An 18087-nucleotide genomic window follows, 5' to 3' on the forward strand; every position below is an offset into this window, starting at 1 on the left:
CCATATTATTTTGTCGCTGTTGCGCGAACTGCTGTATGGACAATGATTGTGAATTCCCATCGCGCTATTGCGTGATTTGGGTCCGTCTAGTATTTATATTTATTAGTTATCCACACTCCGTACATCCCATATATATGGCTGGCCCATCCCACACTACGGGTAGGGTATTGCTTTTTCTTTCTCCCCGCTTTGGGCTGGGCTGGCTCAGCCTGGCTGAGGGTCTTTTGAGTGAGAATCACCCATATATCGAATGAATACGATCATTGTAACGCAAGACGATTTGTCTCGACAGATAGAAAAACGTTATATACATGCATTTTGAATATGCGGAAGGTTGATTAGAATTAGGGTTATGAGTGCATTGGGTCGGGTTCAAATGACAACCCCAAAAAATAGATTGGGTTTCGCCGGCAAATAACCTCGTGAAAGCCAAAATTTAGGGATACGTATCGGATCTCGTGTTGAGGGCATAATCATATTTAACGAGCGCGCGATAAGCGAGAATTGCGCATGAGCCACCGAAGGAGCTTAAGCCTTAAGCTCTAGGTACTCACGAACTAGCCTGTCACCCTATGAATCTAAATAAACTTTAAACGAGTAATAATCCTTGCGAAATCGTCATTTCCGGCGCTGGTTCTGCCATGCATGGCTAATCCTGAATCATCTTGAGATCTTGACTTCTCCTGACTAAACCTTTCTTTGGCAAGCCTCTCTATGTGATCCACGATTTGGTACCCAATGATTTCAGTGCTCGTAGCTGAAGCTTTGGAGACAAATAATTACCGAACCTCGGCCTTGAAGAAAACCCCATCGGAGACCCATACTGCCTAGGGTCAGTCTATATACGTAATACGTAAGACAATATCAATGATTTGCTAGAACGATGATGTCGTATTTTGGTACATGGCGACAACATAAGACTGGATTTGGAGGACATTTCCTCGGAGTGTCGCCGGAGGCGAGAGCCCTGTAAGGCAGGCAGATTGGCTCAAGTACTGCAAGAGCTACCTCTGTGGCGTTTTGAGGGATTGAAAGAATGCCTGGTAGAAAGGGAATTAGAATAGCATGTCTTTGCTAAAGAGAACATACTGCTTTGACACAAACATGCGTCAAAATGACATGCCCTGGTGTTATTTTTTTTTCCTTCTAGGGGATACAAGAGTCCCCAAGCCTTGAAATTCCATACAACCTTGGACTACGGACATCCTAGGTATACCTAGATATTGGCTGTGTACATATCCATGGATATTAGTACATGTTTTCAATGCATGCCTGATAAACGCCTAGAATATTTGGAAGACTTGTCCCAGTCCTAATGAGCACCAGGAGGATTCTAGGCTTATTACAAATATAAGATATGATGGCTAGATATCAAACCGCAATTTCTAACAATCGGTAATCGGCGTATACTACTAATACTTAAGTTAACTCACTAGGAAGGGTTCCAAATCAGGCTATTAAGGATAATTAGATTCGGAACCATTCTTGTCTGTCAAAGGTTAAACTTCTTCGGTATACCTTTAAAATTATGCCGGCTGAGCGAAGAAAGGCATTTTCACTCTCCGAGACAGGATAGGATGCCATCAATATGATATTGTGAATGTATCCCATGTACATTCACTTTTTAGGGTTAAGCTGGCTATCAGATGTAGGGTCGGCCCCACCCCGCCGCCTGCTGTTGATTTGATTGGTTAGATCGAGGTAAATGTACTCACTCTGTAGAAAAACTCGTCTCAATCATATTTATACAGCCCGACGCCCTCATCTTTGAAGACCGCTATAACCGGTCTTCTTTCCTTTCCTGTTCTCTTCTATTTATAAGCGGACGAAATTGATTCTACTCCGTAATCATCAATGTGGCGATGGCTGCTGGCCAAGATGTATCTGAACATAAATAGCCAGCTGAGTCCAGCCTTGAGAGAGGAAGGGTAAAGCAAAAACAATCAGATAGAAAATCCAGAGTCGATTATACTTATTACAATTTCCAATTAAGCGAAAACGAGCAAAATGTCTACAACTGGCTTGGACCGCAAGGAGGTGAGTCAATTTTTATATTTCCTCGAGCGTTGTTTCTAACTAATGCTACAGAAATGGGACATTGTGTCTGAAATACCGAGTCTTCATGGCAAGGTAGCCAATGTAACTGGTGCAAAGTAATACTATGCTCGGTACCTCAAGACTTTGAACTAGCTAACTAATGGGTTTCCAACTCCCCAACTGGCATGGGGTATAATATCGCCGAGCAACTCGCTCTGAAGGGGGCCAAGGTCTATGTGTCGGCAAGGTCATTGGGAAAGGCTGATAACGCAATCAAGAAAATGCAAGAGGATCATCCCTCGCTTGCTCGTGACGACTTGCTCCGCCCTCTTCCCCTCGAACTTGGCGACCTCCAGAACATTAATGCCGTTGCGGCGAAGTTTGCATCTGAGGAGGAGAGATTGGACATCTTAGTGAATAACGCGGCATTGCTTGCTAGGCCTCTAGACTTGGATAAGAATGGAATATCTGTGTCATTCGCCACTAAGTGAGTGTGTTTACAATCAGAAAAACCCTGCATCACACTGACTTGATAAATAGCCACCTCGCCCCCTTTCGTTTGACAACCGCACTTCTCCCACTCCTCAAGAGAACGGCAGAAAAGCATTCTGGAGTTCGCATTGTGAATGTCGGTTCTGATTCACACCTTCACCTCCCAGCGGGCATCCAGCTCAACAATATTTCCGACTTCAACCAATCTTTTGGAAGCACTGATAGTCCTGAGAGCAACCTATCTCGCTACGCGCTATCCAAATTAGTAAATCATCTCTTTAGTGCTGAACTCCAGCGACGACTAGATGTCGACCAAGTCCCTATCGTCACTGTTGGTCTTCACCCGGGTTATGTCTTGACCGGTATGTAGAAAGATTACTCATTTCATCTCATACAAAAACGTCTAGTACAAAGATGTTTCTAACGACGATTTTAGATGGTGCTAACAAAAATATTGACAAGTATCACGCGGATATCCGTGACAATATCGAATCAATATCACTTTCGCCATTGGATGGTGCGCTGACAACCATATTTGCTGCGGCCCATCCAGAAGTGTGGGAGAAGAGGCATCTGTACGGCGGTGCTTATGTTGAGCCATACGGGAGTATAGAACAATCAAGCGAAGACGCGAGGGATCTTGTTCTTGCGGCCAATCTGTGGAAGTCTAGTGAAGATGTTTTGCAGAACATTGCTGCTTAAGTGTACTTAAGAACGGAGGTCATGACCCAGTTAGGGCATGGACCCAAACAGTTGATTTCATCTTTGAACCTAGGTATTTGAATACAGATGTAAGTTGCAATTTAGAATACGTTATCTTGAAGATTCATGATTGAACAGCCCGACAATGTGATCAGCTCCCACTAGAAACTCATCTACTTCTTGCGGCACCATCACAGAGCGGAAAGGACACATATGAGCCATAAACCAGGCTCTTTGTGACATCGAACTCCCTGCAGTGGATCCTCTTCTCACAAATTACTGCAGTTGCCTTAATATCGGAATTTCTCTCTGTCCAACTCAGCGCATGGTTGATGTCATTCAGTCCCTGGATCCCGTACCCGGGATCATCTTCGATATTCACGATTGGACTAATATCGCTTACAGTCCTAATTCCCGAGACATACATCCCAAAAAGCGGGTCTTTGATAGTAGACACGAGTGCTGAAGAGGAGAATTTGACTTCTGCATTCAGTCGTGCCAGTTGGATAGTTCGATTAGCCTCTCGCATTGGCCAGCTGAAGAACATGCTCGGAGCGGCTTCTATCTGGATGAGACGAAATATTCCAGCCATGTTGATCATATCTTCCTTTTTCATTGCTAATATCGGAAAGCAAACATCGGTTATCTTAATACAATACATTACACAGAAATTTCACTGGACGTTTGCGCAGGTTAGTGAACTTAATAATCTATTGATACTGCGAGATGGAAAAGATCCAATAGCATAATAAGGTGGCATTCACTATATCTCTTTAAGTAGGTAGAAACTTATATATCCTTACAATTTTACTTCCAGCCCTGTCAGAGTTCCTAGCTAGAAGAACACAGTTAGATCAGTGCTGTAACCAGGATACTATATATTGTACCCTCGGTACAATATAATAGATCCAGGATACAACATATAGTATCGGGGATACAATATGTGATGGCCACCATCAGGAATCCCTCATGTATATAAAGACACTCATTCACCCTCCTAGTTACTTTACTTTATTGTCTTGAATTAACTGTGATAACTTGAGTATACGTTCTTCTATCGAACAGGATATATACTTAGTCACTTGTCATCTTAGACTTAGCTTTCAAGAAGCCTTTTGTGCGCAGAATATATTAACTTCTTCTGTTAATATAACTATCCTAGTTATACTCTGACAGTCTACAACTGAAGTTTCCGACAATTAGAAAGGCAATTATCTAAAAGACTTCTATTGCTATAATCTTGAAGTGTGACGGCCGCTAGAGGAAGGGCTTCACCGGCAGGGGATTAGGGCTACGGAACGGTGCCCTAGCGGTACCGTTTCTGGGAATAACCTCACACCAGCTGTCGGTGCCATATCCGGACAAGTGCTTCGCTTAGCAGGGCGTAAAGCCGTATATAAGGCCAAGCTGCTGCGAGAGCGAAGCTGTGCTTCCTTTTTCCTCCCCATGTTCAATATTCCATCGAATAGCTCCCTAGATAGTTGTAATGACAATTCTTGGTTTGGCACCTTCACAGAAGTATTATTATACTCTATAAGAGATAAAAGAATAGTAGCTGGAAATATCTATAGCTAGTAGTCTATTAGGAATAGGTTTAGGATAGATAAGTATATTAATATTAGATATATTGGTAATCTAACTATAAAAATAATGACTGGAGATATTATAAGGTACTATCTAAATGATTCTAGATGTAATGATAGCTTTTAGATACAAATGGTAGATACTAATCCCATAAGTGCTTAGATAGATAGTAGGCCGGCTGAGCTGAGATAACCTAGTAGGGACTCTGGGACTAGATGTCTTGAAAGAATCTTGTATTGGATCTATCACCTATCCCTCACAACATTTCTATCTGGACTAGTGGATCCTTTTTATATGTGAAATCCTCACAATTCATCTCTATCTTGCACTCCGATGTCACCGATGGTCCGATTCCGTGTAGAAATGTCGTTCTCTGGTGCTCCGATTCCGTAGGAATAGCACTCCGTTTCCTCCAAATTGTAAACCTTTCCGAGTCAAGAAAATTTTATAATCATCTGCATCCTGGAAAAGTTGCTTCAGAATCGCGCAAACTTTCATTTTCTCTACATAGCTGAAATAGATGCGGAAATCGCACGCTTGGGTTATAGTGATGAGAATCAGATTCGGCATTAAGCCAAACTATTCGCAAAAAGTATCATAAATTGATACACGCGTTTCAACCATCGTATATCTCTTTATGAATATGGCCTCTAAGAGCTATGGTACTAGATTATATAGGGTGTGAAGATTATGGATGCTGGGACGCTAATTATCTAGCTCAAGATAGGCTTGCTGGCCAAGCAGCAAGAATTCAAGCAATGGGCGTTCTTTCTCGTGATATAGCATGTGAATGATTAAGAGAGATAACCTTAAGAAGCTTCTAAAGGCCGTATATGGACTGACCTGCCCTTCTTGATAGATGAGATATGAAAAGCCTCGGTAAATAACATTCTAGCAAGAGAATCTTGTGATATGAGTGCTTTTACTTTCTAACTTACTCCCTGGGGTATTTGTGACTCCGACCTCTGTCTCTATGCTATCTGGATCCTTAGAGATATGCTAGAGATAAATCAACTTTGGTTACTAAGAGTGTAATACTAAGTAATAATCAGAGTGGTGATGTGAATTGTGACTCAGAAAAGGGAAAATTGATTGTAACATCGTTACCTGTAGCTATTACTTGGTTTGAGTATTGTAGATACAGATTGGAAAGTCTACTTTGTTAATCCCAATGTGGATATAGAGCCATAATATACGGCTCTGCCACTGGAGAATGCGATAATTAAAGTAATAACAATTGTAGAACGCTACCTTGGAACATAGCTTGACCTAGAACTCAACTTTATTAAGCATCAAGAAAACGCAATCGCCAAGGCAGGGACCAGCTTGTATGCTATCTAGGGACTGGCAGGTTCCACATGGGGCGTATTGCTCATAGAAATGTGGAGACTATACCAAGCGATTATCATCCCACAGATACTCTATAGTGTTGCTGCATGGTATCATCTAGTGAATGCTAAGTAATGAGACATAATAGTTCAGGAATTCGCTAAGATCTAGTACTGAGTTGTGTGCCTGATTAGCAGCACATTCTGTAAGACTATAGTGGAAGCCTTTAATATGGAATTATACCTACTACTGATGAGGCTGCAGATGGAGTGAATCTGCAAGGAAACTGCTATCTGGATATAGATAGGACCCCGATTTGTAAGACCTCTAGGAATATCAGAATAATGACTAATGGCACAGTGATGATGTGGAGGATGGACACTAATGGAGGTGCAGGCCTGGAAAAAGGGTACTAGTCTTATGGCTCCCCTGGACTCTGTGGCAGGGAAATGGGAGAGTTGTAAGGTGTACCTCTGACTACTGTGGTAGGTACCTCTTAAGGTGGCTATCTACGAATGAGAGGAAAGAATCAAGTTGCATGATATAATAATGGATGATATCTAGATCTATATATGCCTCTTCTGTTAAGGTTGGTAACAGTATTCTGCTACTTACCTTTGATACTGGTTCCTCTGATCTGTATGTATTTAAATATAATTAAATTACCTTAACACTCTATACTTGTATGGATAAGTTAATAGCTAACTTATATAGATGGGTCTTTACCAGCGAACTGAAGGCCGTGGATCCCATAGAACCTATGATTATGGAACTGGCACCTTGTTCCCTAACTCTACTTGGAATATTATCTATATAGATAGTAGCTTATTGTCTACTGGGACATGGTTAATGTTGGTGGTGTTATTGGTCTGAACCTGCAGTCCTCAATACAAAAGGTGGCACAGCCACGGGAGGCGCGCCACAAGGCGAGCCACAGAGAATACAAATGTCTTCCTCAAAAACCAATTCGTTGTTTTCCTCGGCAAGCCAACACCCCAGATTGGTCTCGCTGCTCAGGCTTAAATATTTATCTTGATCCGCGAGCGTGATGAAGAAGTGGAGACTGAGGATTACTGAGGTTTCTCATCATCAGCACATACATACTACCGGGTAATGTTAATATTTTCTCACTCAAGTTGGGGTACTCCGTACAGGAAGCGTGGTTAGGTACTGTCGCGTCGCCTCCCCCGACCGTGACGCGACGCGTAGGCTCTAAGTTCCTCCTATTCTCGTGCCGGCATCATCACATAGAGTATACTATCAGTATCTTGACTATTACATGTACATTGGCAATTTCTCCTCATGTATGCTATTTACTTGAAGCAAATTTTAAAAGGCAAGGACAGCAAGGAGACCGGTAGCAAGACCCACCGCGCCGCTGACCTAGTTAGCGCTGGCAGCACCAGTGAAAGCAGGGACAATGGTGAGGGTTAGTATTGTAGGGCAAACAAAAGAGTAGCCTTACCGGTAGAAGAGCTAGTGGGGGTAGGGCTACGGGAGAAGTCATCAATAGCTTTCTGGATGGCCTGGATCATTATCCGATTGAAGAGCCGTTTGAAAAAGTTGACGCGTTCGGGGGGAATCCTCTTGGAAATCATGTCACTGAGTCTTCCTGCAGTTTCTGAAGACTCTGCAGAATCTGAGGACTAAAACTGCTAGTATCAAGAAGTGCCTTCTTATCAATAAGAGCTTCCATAGCCGATTGAATCCGACTCTGTAAGACTGCCTGAAGATAGGAAACAAAGGCAAATTGACGCATGGGTTCTAGGGCTGGTTTTGGAAGTCTACGCCCGGGAGGACTTCTCATTTGTTTCTCGATAGCATTAATAGTAAAGAGCAATGATTCCCATTGAGATGGCTGGAGCCAGCGCGAGGGGTGATGAACACTGTTTTATGCCGTAGAACAAGGACGTTCCATACTTGTTGTCTAGGCAAGATTAGTCAGCCTGCCCAAAAATCTGCATTTGTTGAATTACCATTCAGAACAGGGTAATAGGGCTAACATTATAAGAAAATATCCAATGAGATTATCCGGCTATGGTGCTCCCATCCCTTTGTGTCGTAAAAGTGCCTCAATCCCAGACTCATGGGAAGCCCCTTCACTGAAATCTCCGTTCAATTTCTGTGTCTCTAATCTCAGGGGTTGACCATCATCATAGTTTTTTGCATCGATGCATTTAATGACTTACCGAAAAGTACAATACAGTTAGTCTTTCCTCTTAGCCCTAATTATAGCCCTAGTCCCAACGAAACCCTGAGAAATTGAATAACACTAGCATCTAGGAGATGCTGTCTTACGACCTCTAGTACAACAGTATCCCAACTCGATTGCCTCTATGTTACAAAATATATGGATACAGACAGCCATGTCGGACCCTTGTTTGTTCCATGCTACACTTTATTCAACTTCGGCTTATATTGATATAACCCACGGTTCACCTGATAATCCTGTGACCATGCACCACAAAACTGAGACTCTCCGCCGGTTGATTAGGGAGGCTACCGCAAACAGTGACTATAGTAGTCTTCCTACTAGCGTTGTTGCAACGACATTACATCTATGAGAGCAAAGTTGCAAAATACCATTGCCTTGGGATAGGATACTCGTGGTCCGGAGATCTCGGAAGAGCGCTTTTTCGGTAGATAGCAGATTCTAGTTGGTCAATTCTTTGATATAACGAATTGACTAAAGCCTCATCCGAATGGCCCTCGGCAACTGGATAATAGCATTTGCGACCTTTCCTAGAGGGCTAAATGAGTGGGTTTGTTCCAATGTAATCCTGGCTACCAGCCAAGACATGAAAATATGCATGCAATTCATGAGTGCACATGAATCTGACGAGAAAGACAGATTTCATATAAATTGAGGAACATACTTTACACACGCCCCGCATACAGGTAAGACTCGGTCACATCGTTTCTTCCGCTGACTGCACACCTTGCAAGCTTGGGGGGAAACTCCAGGGTTCTCGGTCGTTGCTCGGGCCGTCACAGCTGCTATTTACCTAATTAGATGGGGGGTGGATATCTTCAACCTCTTCGATGCTGTCATGGAGGTTCTGGATGAGGACTGTCCTCCCGGAGGGGTAAGTTTGCTGGTCTTACTGGGGTAGTCCTACATTGCCTGCCTGTATGGATTACTAATCTGAAAGTCTGGAGGCTTCTGCGAAGTCTGTCATAGAGAATATGAAATTTTATAATGATTTCTCAAGCGCACTGGAAATATTGATTCCACTGCAATATGATAATGACCTTAGTGGTTTCTGTCGGAAACTACGGATTTGACTTGCATTCCTAGGTATGATCCTGCGAAGGGAGTACAACTCTAGAAGTAAGACCAAGTTACTCCTTGTACTTCCTATCGTGAAACCCTGCAAGAACTTCCACAGTCCCATCTCCCTTCTCCTTCCACCGTTTCTTCGCAATCTCCGGATTGAGCTGCAGAGTCTGTTTAGCCCTCACCCACTCTTCCATAGTAACCAACTTCTCGAAGCGAGGCTTCACGCCGGCTTTTTGCAACACGGGAGAATCCGTAATTGGCTCCAACACTGTTTTATTATGTGGGCGAGCAAAATAAAGCAACCCCGTCCGCTTGTATTGTCGTTGATCCTCGGGTGGCGCAACCACCCGGTGCACAGAACTCTTCAACCAACCGCCGGTCAAATGAGAGATGGTATCTGCGAGGTTGACGGTGATAGTGCCCGGTTGAGCAGAGACATAAGTCCAATTGTTATCCTCACCCAAGATCTGTAGCCCGGCAACGGGTTGACGGAATAGTAAGGTGACTGTACCGAGATCAGTGTGGCCGCCGCCCTTGCCGTAATTGTTCGCTTCCCATTCTTCTTCTGAGCGAGGATAGTATAGCATGTATCGGAAATGGTCTTCGCTTTTTTCTTCGTAGGTGTGCTGCTTGACGAGGTAATCTTCATCGGGCAATTCTAAGATAATGGCAAAGAGTCGCAACAACGGCAGTACCACATTGGCATGCAAGGCGCGATGGAACGTCTCAATCTCCGGTAAATGAGCCTTGATTAGATCCGGATGGTTATATTTGCCTTCAAAATCCTTGGTGAATTTGGCAAAATTATATATTTCGATATTGTCCCGTGCATTATTGGCGGCCATATATCGTCCTGGTCTGCGCCAGCCATTGTAGTCCGCTGCACCATAGTTGACCTCGTATTTCTCTTTTTCTTCAACGGGCAACTCAAAAAAAGTTTTGTGCTAGAGTAAATTGCTGGTCAACTTGTTCTTGGCTCAGACCAAAGTTCTTGACGTAGAAGAATCCGACGTGGTGGACGGCATGTTCGAGTTGTTTGGCGAGGCGTTCTTTGCCTCCTGATCGATGATACTCTTCGAGATCGAGAGTGACCAGTTCAGCCCACGGCAAATCGGCTTTGGTTTCTGGTGGGTGTGTGTAAGATGTGAGATTTTTAAAGTCGTATTGTTCAAGGTCTACAACGGGAGCTTGAGCTGCGGTGGGCTCTACTGTAATGGTAGCCATTTTGTCTCTTTATGATATATTTGATGGCAGTTACTTCTCTATTTGAAGATAAAAATATAAAAGGCTGCATTGGCGTTAGATATGTAGTTAATCGGGGAGGGGGGAGGATGTTGTCACAATCTTAGGGCTAATGTCGCCATCGTTGTTATCCGCCGTATCCTCTCGTTGGATACTATATGTCCCAATGATTTTGAAGTCAATCAGATGGTATGATTTCAAATCAAGCAAGATATTGGGCATCCGGATCAGTCTTACGCATTCCATTGAGTCATGTAAACTCTATATTTGCCCTACAATATGCCAAATTTTCGTCCGAAATTTATGACTTGATACTATGGGGATATTGCCTATTGGCCTACAGCTATCCATTGACGCGTGTTTAAACTATATGAAGCTTTTTATGATAGACAGTTATCAACCAAGCACACCAGATATAGTTGAATGGCGCAATTCACTTGTGCTTTATATGGAAATGTAAGTTGATGGCGCCACCATGGCAAGCATGTCGTAATCTGAAGCTATCATTCGGAACTATCCACGTGGGAAATAATATATAATTCATAATCTCGTATCACACAGGATGACTATGACAGTAATAATCATCGGACTGTGACAGACCCAAGATGTCGAGTAGCACACTAAAAGAGACTTCGGCGGTCGCTGAAACGCATACGCTGTCAGAGACTCAATCTCTGCCAGATGATACTCCTAGGAAGGGATCATTTTTCAATACCGTTCGTCGTTACATCTGGGATGATCCCAATAAGTCTCCCAAAGAAAAATGGTTCCTGTTCAAGCTCGATATCTTCTTGCTCACCATATCCTGTCTCGGATATTTCAGCAAGAATCTCGACCAGGCCAATGTGAGTAATGCATATGTCTCCGGAATGTCAGAAGCACTTAAAATGGAAGGCAATGAGTTGACGTATGCCGGTAACGTCTTTACGGCGGGCTATGTTCTCGGTCAATTACCTGCTGTCATCTTGGTCACTCGTATTCGTCCTTCCATTCTCATTCCTACTCTGGAAATATTCTGGTCGATTTTTACGTTCTGCTCTGCTGCCGTCAAGACTACTTCCCAACTATACGCCATACGATTTCTACTTGCCATCTGTGAAGGCACTTATTTTCCGACTGTTGTATACATCATTGGCTCATGGTACACCAAGAGCGAGCGCGGAAAACGTATGACCATATTCTATTGCAAGTTTTGCCGGCATGTTCAGCGGATACCTCCAAGCCGGTGCATACAAGGGCCTGAATGGCGTACTGGGTCACGCCGGTTGGCAATGGCTGTTTATTGTCTGCGGAATAATCAGTCTACCCATCGGTATCGCAGGATACTTCTTCTACCCAGATTTTCCTGAAACGACCCGCGCATTCTATATCAGCAAAGATGAAGCAGAATGGGCTCAAAAACGCTTGATTGCAGATGGTATGAAACCTCTCGGAGCATCTCCCTGGGATCGTACAAAGATCTCCCGTATCATGAAACAATGGCAATTCTGGGTTTTGCCACTTGGATACTTCCTAGTTCAAGGAAGCTACCCAATTCAACAGCCAGCTTTTGCCCTCTGGCTTAAATCAACCGGCCATTCTGTTTATCAAATCAATGTCTGGCCTACTGGCCAGTATGCCGTTGGTGTGGTGACGCAGTTACTTGCTGGGATCATTTCTGATTCCCCCATCTTCCGAGGTAAACGCTGGCAAACTCTTATAGCCATGCAAGTTCCCACAATATTTGGTTGTATCGTGCTCGCTGTCTGGGATGTTCCCGTCGGCCTCAAATATGCGGCCTATTATCTGACCTTTACGGCTGCCGGTGTCCCTGGTATATACTATGCATGGTTCTCAGACCTGATTCCGCATGATCACGAGATGAGAGGGTTTGTTATTGCCGCCTCAAACATGTTTAGTTATATTCAGTCTATTTGGTGGACTTTAACGGTCTGGAGGACGGTTCTGTCGCCTCGATTCCATGCTGCGTTTATTGGTGCTGCTAGTTTGGGGGTTGGACTTTGTATACTGACGGTTGTGTTACAATTTCTGGAGAAGCATGATACTAAAAAGCGAGCTCTAGTGGATGAGGGAACAAGTGACGAGGAAATAGCTAGAGCGGACAATACTTAGGCACAGCAGCTAGGCTTATGTTAATGATTATACCTATAAGCTTGGAGAAAAATAGAATGTTGATATCAGGTATGTAGGAATAATTCTATTTCGGTGCATCAAATATAGTGTCTATTTCCCAGAAGTTTTCCGCTGATCCTCTTGTTCATATTCAGGAATACTCTCACCAGCACGCCACTTATACTTGCTCCCCGGATGATCCTCTGGCAACCTCTTTGTCCCAATAAAGACCTCACGAGCAGTAGCCCCTTCCTTTTCCGGACGACTCCTAAATCTTCCACGCCGCCTCAATTCCGGAATCAGATATTCAGCCACATCCTCAAAACATCCTGGATTCGTTATGTGAATAACGTTAAACCCATCCACATCCGTCAAATCAACCCAGCGCTCAATCTGATCAGCGACTGTAGTCGGACTACCGATCAATTTTGCCTGTAAACCGCCAGCGCAGAGATATTCCGCAATAGTCTTCTTGGTCCAGGGCTGATTCTCCGTTCCTGGCACCGAGGCTGCCCATCGCCGAATAAGAGGCTGGACACGGGGAGCATGCGTCTCGAGAAAATTCTCTTCATCGGAGAACTTGGATAAGTCGACGCCCGTCCATCCACCAAAGAGGGCGTAGGCACCTTCATAGTCTGCATATTTCAAGTACTCTGCACGCTTTGCATGAGCCTCTTCATCGGTTGCAGCAACGATAACGCAGATTGCCAATATGACCTTGATATGATTCGGGTCACGGCCTTCCTTCTTTGCAATGCTACGGATATTATCTATAATTTCGCGAACGGACTCAGGGGTTTGACCACCAATGAAAATCGCCTCTCCATGCTTGCCGCCGAATCCATTTCCTGCCGCAGACACGCCCGCCTGAAAAAGGAATGGGGTTCGTTGTGGTGACGGCTCACAGAAATGAGGTCCAGGAACTTCAAAGTATTTTCCTTTATGGTTGATTTCTCGTACAGCATCCTCGGCAATGTAGATTCCTGACTCTCGATCTTCGAGGACGGCATCGTCACGGAAACTGCCTTCCCAGAGCTTGTAGAGGACTTCCATGTACTCATGCGCAATTGCATATCGCTCATCGTGCGGGATCTGCTCCTTGAGGCCGTGGTTTCGAGCAGCGCTGTCTAGATAAGAAGTCACGATATTCCACGCAACTCGGCCCTCAGTCAAGTGATCAACCGTCGAGAACCTCCTCGCCAACGCATACGGTTTCTCATACGTCAAACTGGCCGTGACACCAAAAATCAAATTTTTCGTCACAGAAGCCATCGCCGGAACCAAATACAGAGGGTCATTAACCGGGAACTGAGCACCTGATGCTAGAGACGGAACAACATTTGCTGGTCCCTTGTAGACATCGTAGGGACCTAGTGTGTCGGCGATGAACATTGCGTGAAACCCGGCGTTATCGAGAAGTTGGGCAAGATCGTTCCAGAAGGAGAGTTTTTTGTATTGGTCTGTTTTGTTGCGGGGATGGCGCCAGAGACCCGGGGCCTGGTGGCCCGGGGTGTTCATGACGAAGGCATTGAGGATGATTTGCTTCTTGGGTGCGTCGGTTGCTGGGGGAGTGGTGCCTGTCATTGTGGTTTATAGATCATAGGCGAATCCAATTGATTGTGTAGAAGAAATATTTTTATTTTGTCTTGTGGGAGAAGAAGGGGCCTATATCTTGTAGGACCTTGAGAGATCCTCATGGTAGAATTTCCCAGTTAGGAAGTGATGAAGGCTTGGCCCATTTCTCGCCATTGCTTGAGCGTAGCACGCCATTTTCGTTCTTAATTCATCCAAACGTGTCCATGTGTAAATTATCATTTACTCTAGCACAGTATTGCAAGTATTTGACGGCTAAAATAGCGAGTAAACTAATAATGAGGATGTGGTTTGAATTTCTGAACATTGATGGATCACATCAACCTGATATTTTTCTTGCTTGTGGTCTAACTTGGCACAAATGTCTGAAATGAATTATACAATATAATATACTTCTAGTAGCTATATGCAGTCTATGAATTAGTAGTAGTCGTAGTAGTAGTAGTCTATGGTGTCGGCAATCAAACTCCCCAAAATCACTTCGCAGCGACAGGCCACACAGTCCACGCAACAGCAATGCATGCTTTGAGGAATCCCGAAATCCACAAGGCACTCTGCATCTCAGCTTCGCTACGACATAGCCAGCCCGCTGCGATCGCACCGACAACAATAGCGACAACAGAGCCAATACGTCTATTGCGTTTGACGTTCTTCGAAACACTGTCCACAATAGCTGGATCAGACGCAATATCAAAATACACCGAGGTCAACACCACGGTTGGTAACTCATTGAATCCCATTCCACGACTAGCCGACATTTGCCCACCGAACTGGAAAGCCAAGATTGCAATGGGAATCAATTCCAAAAACAGTGGTCCGCTAGTAGGCTGATCATTGATATCGTGTGGAATTGCACCCGATTGGATGATTGCAGCGGCAACGAAAACGAAGATAGCCTGAATAGCGAAACAGACGGTCAAAGTACCCCTCTTGCGGTTTCCGACTGCTCGCATAATCTTTGCGAATACAAACGATCCAGCGAAAAATCCGCAGATTGACATCAAAGATTTCAGCCACCCGTATGGTTTGTTCATCGGTATACCCGAGGCACCCAATCCCACGAAAATTGTGTTTCCCGTTTGCATGCTGATGAAACAACCAAATGAGGCGTAGACGACGCCGTCGCATAAACCGGTTGTCAACGAGCAGATAATGAAAATAAGGTCTGCATAGTTTGTGCTGACGATTTCGCCCCAACGGCCTCGTCGCGCGGGCTTTTGGTGGAGAATTTGATCGTCGTCTTCCTTGGCGAGGTTTCCGTTCGGGTTGTTAGCGGTTGCGAGGCTTGCTTCGAGGTCATCTCCTGCTTTGCCGGTGTTGTCTAATGATGCCACTCTTGTAGATGCGGCATTGCTGTGGTTTTCTGGCGCTGGTCCGCTTTCCGATTTCTGGTCAAGGACGCCGGGTTGTGCCATCGTTGCTGGGCAGTTGTGGTGCTGCTGTCTATGATACGATGCGATACAATGAGATTCGACGGTCGCAGATTCAACCGATTCGCGAGAAAGAGGAGGCGCGTGCCTGTGTATAGTGTAAAGTGCCGTTCCAATTGCTATAGTGTTACGAGTGTGCGTGCATGACAGTGAGAGGATAATGTAGAAAGAAGCGTGAAAATTTTCGGGGTCGATCACGACATTCGGAGTTATTGATTAAAATTGATTAATTAAAATATTGAGCGGCCGCCGGACTCTTCTCCGGAGGACGCATATCCGTTATCGATAGGCCACGGACCGGACCGAGCACGGAACCGCCACCCAGCCAGCCCTAGCCCTAGCCCTAACTATGATCCTAATCTGGCAAGTGCTACATACAGTCCAGTCCCTCCCTAACAGAGGCACCTCTTACTCGGTGATCAAAAGACTTAATCTCGCGTCATATCAAACATTTCACATTAACTAGTATTCGTGCCGTATTATCTAATTCCTTGTTCTGTACTTCTCAAAGTGCTGCTTAATCTCAAACATGCTCTCTGGCCACCAATCCTCGTCCTTACTCCACCACAAACACATCTTTCTAAATGACACAATCCGTCCAAGCTCCCAAGCTCCAATGTCACCAATCCACCACACATTATCCAGCAGAATAACCAAAACAAGCCAGTGGGCGAATATGTCGATAGCAAGCTGGTGCGCTACACCAGGCTCTGGCGTCCAAGAAATTTGATAGTTGCTGTCTGGGGTATTGGTTTGAATGAGGCTGAGCATCTCTTCGACTAAATTCAAATATTTGGTGGGAACTTTATGTATAAACGCCATGATAAATCTGCGGGGAAGCGATGAAGGTACCATGGACGTTATGCTGGCTGTGTACCTTCGCAACCACGGAGAGACTTCTGACAATTGTCCTACTGGGTCAACATCGACTTCGAAAGACAGTGGTGTGCTTGTCATCAAATCATCGGTAGGAAATGTCTCTGAAACAATGTTGCTGAGAATACTTAAAGCGACAAAGCACGCTTCAATATCAGGATTTCCGTGGGTAGCTGACATTGTCGAATTCTCACGAACAGATATTGAGTTTCTCGCTTCAAGAACGGCGAGATCCCGGGCCTTTCTGCGCAGGTTTGTCAATGCTGTACCCAATGTAGCAGCCATGATGGGATACAAAGTATGATTTATTGGGCTTCTGTGCAGTTCAACTCGAGGTGATAATTGATATTCATGGCGTTTCTGGGGACTGCTTCTCGTCGTGGGCTTATCGGGAGAAGGATCCAGACTAAACTGTGCCGTCTCCCCTGGAGATTGAGCATTTTTGAGAAGTCCATCATAAGCCAAATGAACAGCGCGAAAGAGTTTAATCCACTGAGAGTGTCTGGGCATTAAATCTTCCTGTAACTGGTCACCCAAAGCCGCCGTTTTAGCTAACCAGATGCGTGCACAGTGGCTGCCCGAACCGTACATTCCCATCATAGCCGCATTAGCCAAAATATGGTCGTAGTGCTTGGTTTGAGGAAGTGCCGCTTGTATTTCCCGTAGTGACTCCATATGATATCTATTTGCGAGTGATAGAAACTCTATGACTTGGCCACGGTCTTCACGGGATGCTGATTGTCGGTTGATGATATCAAGACACTTGCACACTGCCGATATCGCCAATACGGATTTCATGAGAGGTTTGCTCTGACAGGCTAGATTCGGAATACCGATCTGCAGAGTGTGTTGCTCTTCGTCGCCAACGGTCAAATCCTTGCTAGTATGCTCAAGATAGTGCTTAAATAGCTCAAAATCTATGGGTATAAGCGTCTGCGCTGCCTGCAAAATCAAATTTGAATCAAGCCATCGGTCTTGCCTCGGTAGTGCAGCCAGCAATTGAGCTGAAGCAAAACTTGATACAGATGATAATGGACTTTCGGACGAATGATCAGAATCTCTGGGACTGCCTATCCCATAACTTGTTTGAGATCCATACTGCAGAAGCAATGGATCTATGTGTTCTATCAAAAAGTCATCCGGTACTAGAGGGTTGGGTTTTCTTTTGGGATATTGGCAGCTCAGATTCATTTTTTCGCATCTTGAACATTTCGGTGAACGCTCGTCGCACTGTTCGTTCATTAGAGATGAATCCATTGCGAATCTTCATTTGGGAGGTGCATACCTTGATTCTGCGCTGTTTGCATTTTGTGCAGCCATATCTGGACTTTTTGTGTGATCTGCGTGTCTTGAAACCAACCGCCTCGGGGCTGGAAGTTTGGTTCGTGCTATTGTTCTTCTTCGACATTC

The 18087-nt window shown here is 44.7% G+C and overlaps 6 protein-coding genes across 6 annotated transcripts; 2 read left to right on the forward strand and 4 right to left on the reverse strand.

The window, feature by feature from the left end:
• Positions 1 to 2222: 2222 nt before the first annotated feature.
• EYB26_002093 (uncharacterized protein) lies at positions 2223 to 3231 on the forward strand (the record flags this gene model as incomplete). The annotated part of the gene is made up of 3 exons (XM_054261400.1): positions 2223 to 2524; positions 2578 to 2891; positions 2966 to 3231. 3 exons carry the CDS (start codon positions 2223 to 2225, stop codon positions 3229 to 3231), a joined length of 882 nt encoding a protein of 293 aa, XP_054117375.1.
• Positions 3232 to 9486: 6255 nt separating this feature from the next.
• On the reverse strand, positions 9487 to 10648 carry EYB26_002094 (uncharacterized protein; the record flags this gene model as incomplete). Its single annotated transcript, XM_054261401.1, has 2 exons — positions 9487 to 10337; positions 10408 to 10648. 2 exons carry the CDS (start codon positions 10646 to 10648, stop codon positions 9487 to 9489), a joined length of 1092 nt encoding a protein of 363 aa, XP_054117376.1.
• A 623-nt stretch (positions 10649 to 11271) lies between these two features.
• Positions 11272 to 12778, forward strand: EYB26_002095 (uncharacterized protein; the record flags this gene model as incomplete). Its single annotated transcript, XM_054261402.1, has 2 exons — positions 11272 to 11807; positions 11857 to 12778. 2 exons carry the CDS (start codon positions 11272 to 11274, stop codon positions 12776 to 12778), a joined length of 1458 nt encoding a protein of 485 aa, XP_054117377.1.
• Positions 12779 to 12889: 111 nt separating this feature from the next.
• Positions 12890 to 14362, reverse strand: EYB26_002096 (uncharacterized protein; the record flags this gene model as incomplete). The annotated part of the gene is made up of 1 exon (XM_054261403.1): positions 12890 to 14362. The coding sequence occupies one exon, from the start codon at positions 14360 to 14362 to the stop codon at positions 12890 to 12892; it is 1473 nt and encodes a 490-aa protein (XP_054117378.1).
• Positions 14363 to 14847: 485 nt separating this feature from the next.
• Positions 14848 to 15786, reverse strand: EYB26_002097 (uncharacterized protein; the record flags this gene model as incomplete). The annotated part of the gene is made up of 1 exon (XM_054261404.1): positions 14848 to 15786. One exon carries the CDS (start codon positions 15784 to 15786, stop codon positions 14848 to 14850), a length of 939 nt encoding a protein of 312 aa, XP_054117379.1.
• A 498-nt stretch (positions 15787 to 16284) lies between these two features.
• EYB26_002098 (uncharacterized protein) lies at positions 16285 to 18085 on the reverse strand (the record flags this gene model as incomplete). Its single annotated transcript, XM_054261405.1, has 2 exons — positions 16285 to 17907; positions 17963 to 18085. The coding sequence occupies 2 exons, from the start codon at positions 18083 to 18085 to the stop codon at positions 16285 to 16287; spliced, it is 1746 nt and encodes a 581-aa protein (XP_054117380.1).
• Between the last annotated feature and the right edge of the window lie 2 nt (positions 18086 to 18087).

Source organism: Talaromyces marneffei, chromosome 1 (assembly GCF_009556855.1).
Source record: "Talaromyces marneffei chromosome 1, complete sequence".
NCBI lineage: Eukaryota > Fungi > Ascomycota > Eurotiomycetes > Eurotiales > Trichocomaceae > Talaromyces > Talaromyces marneffei.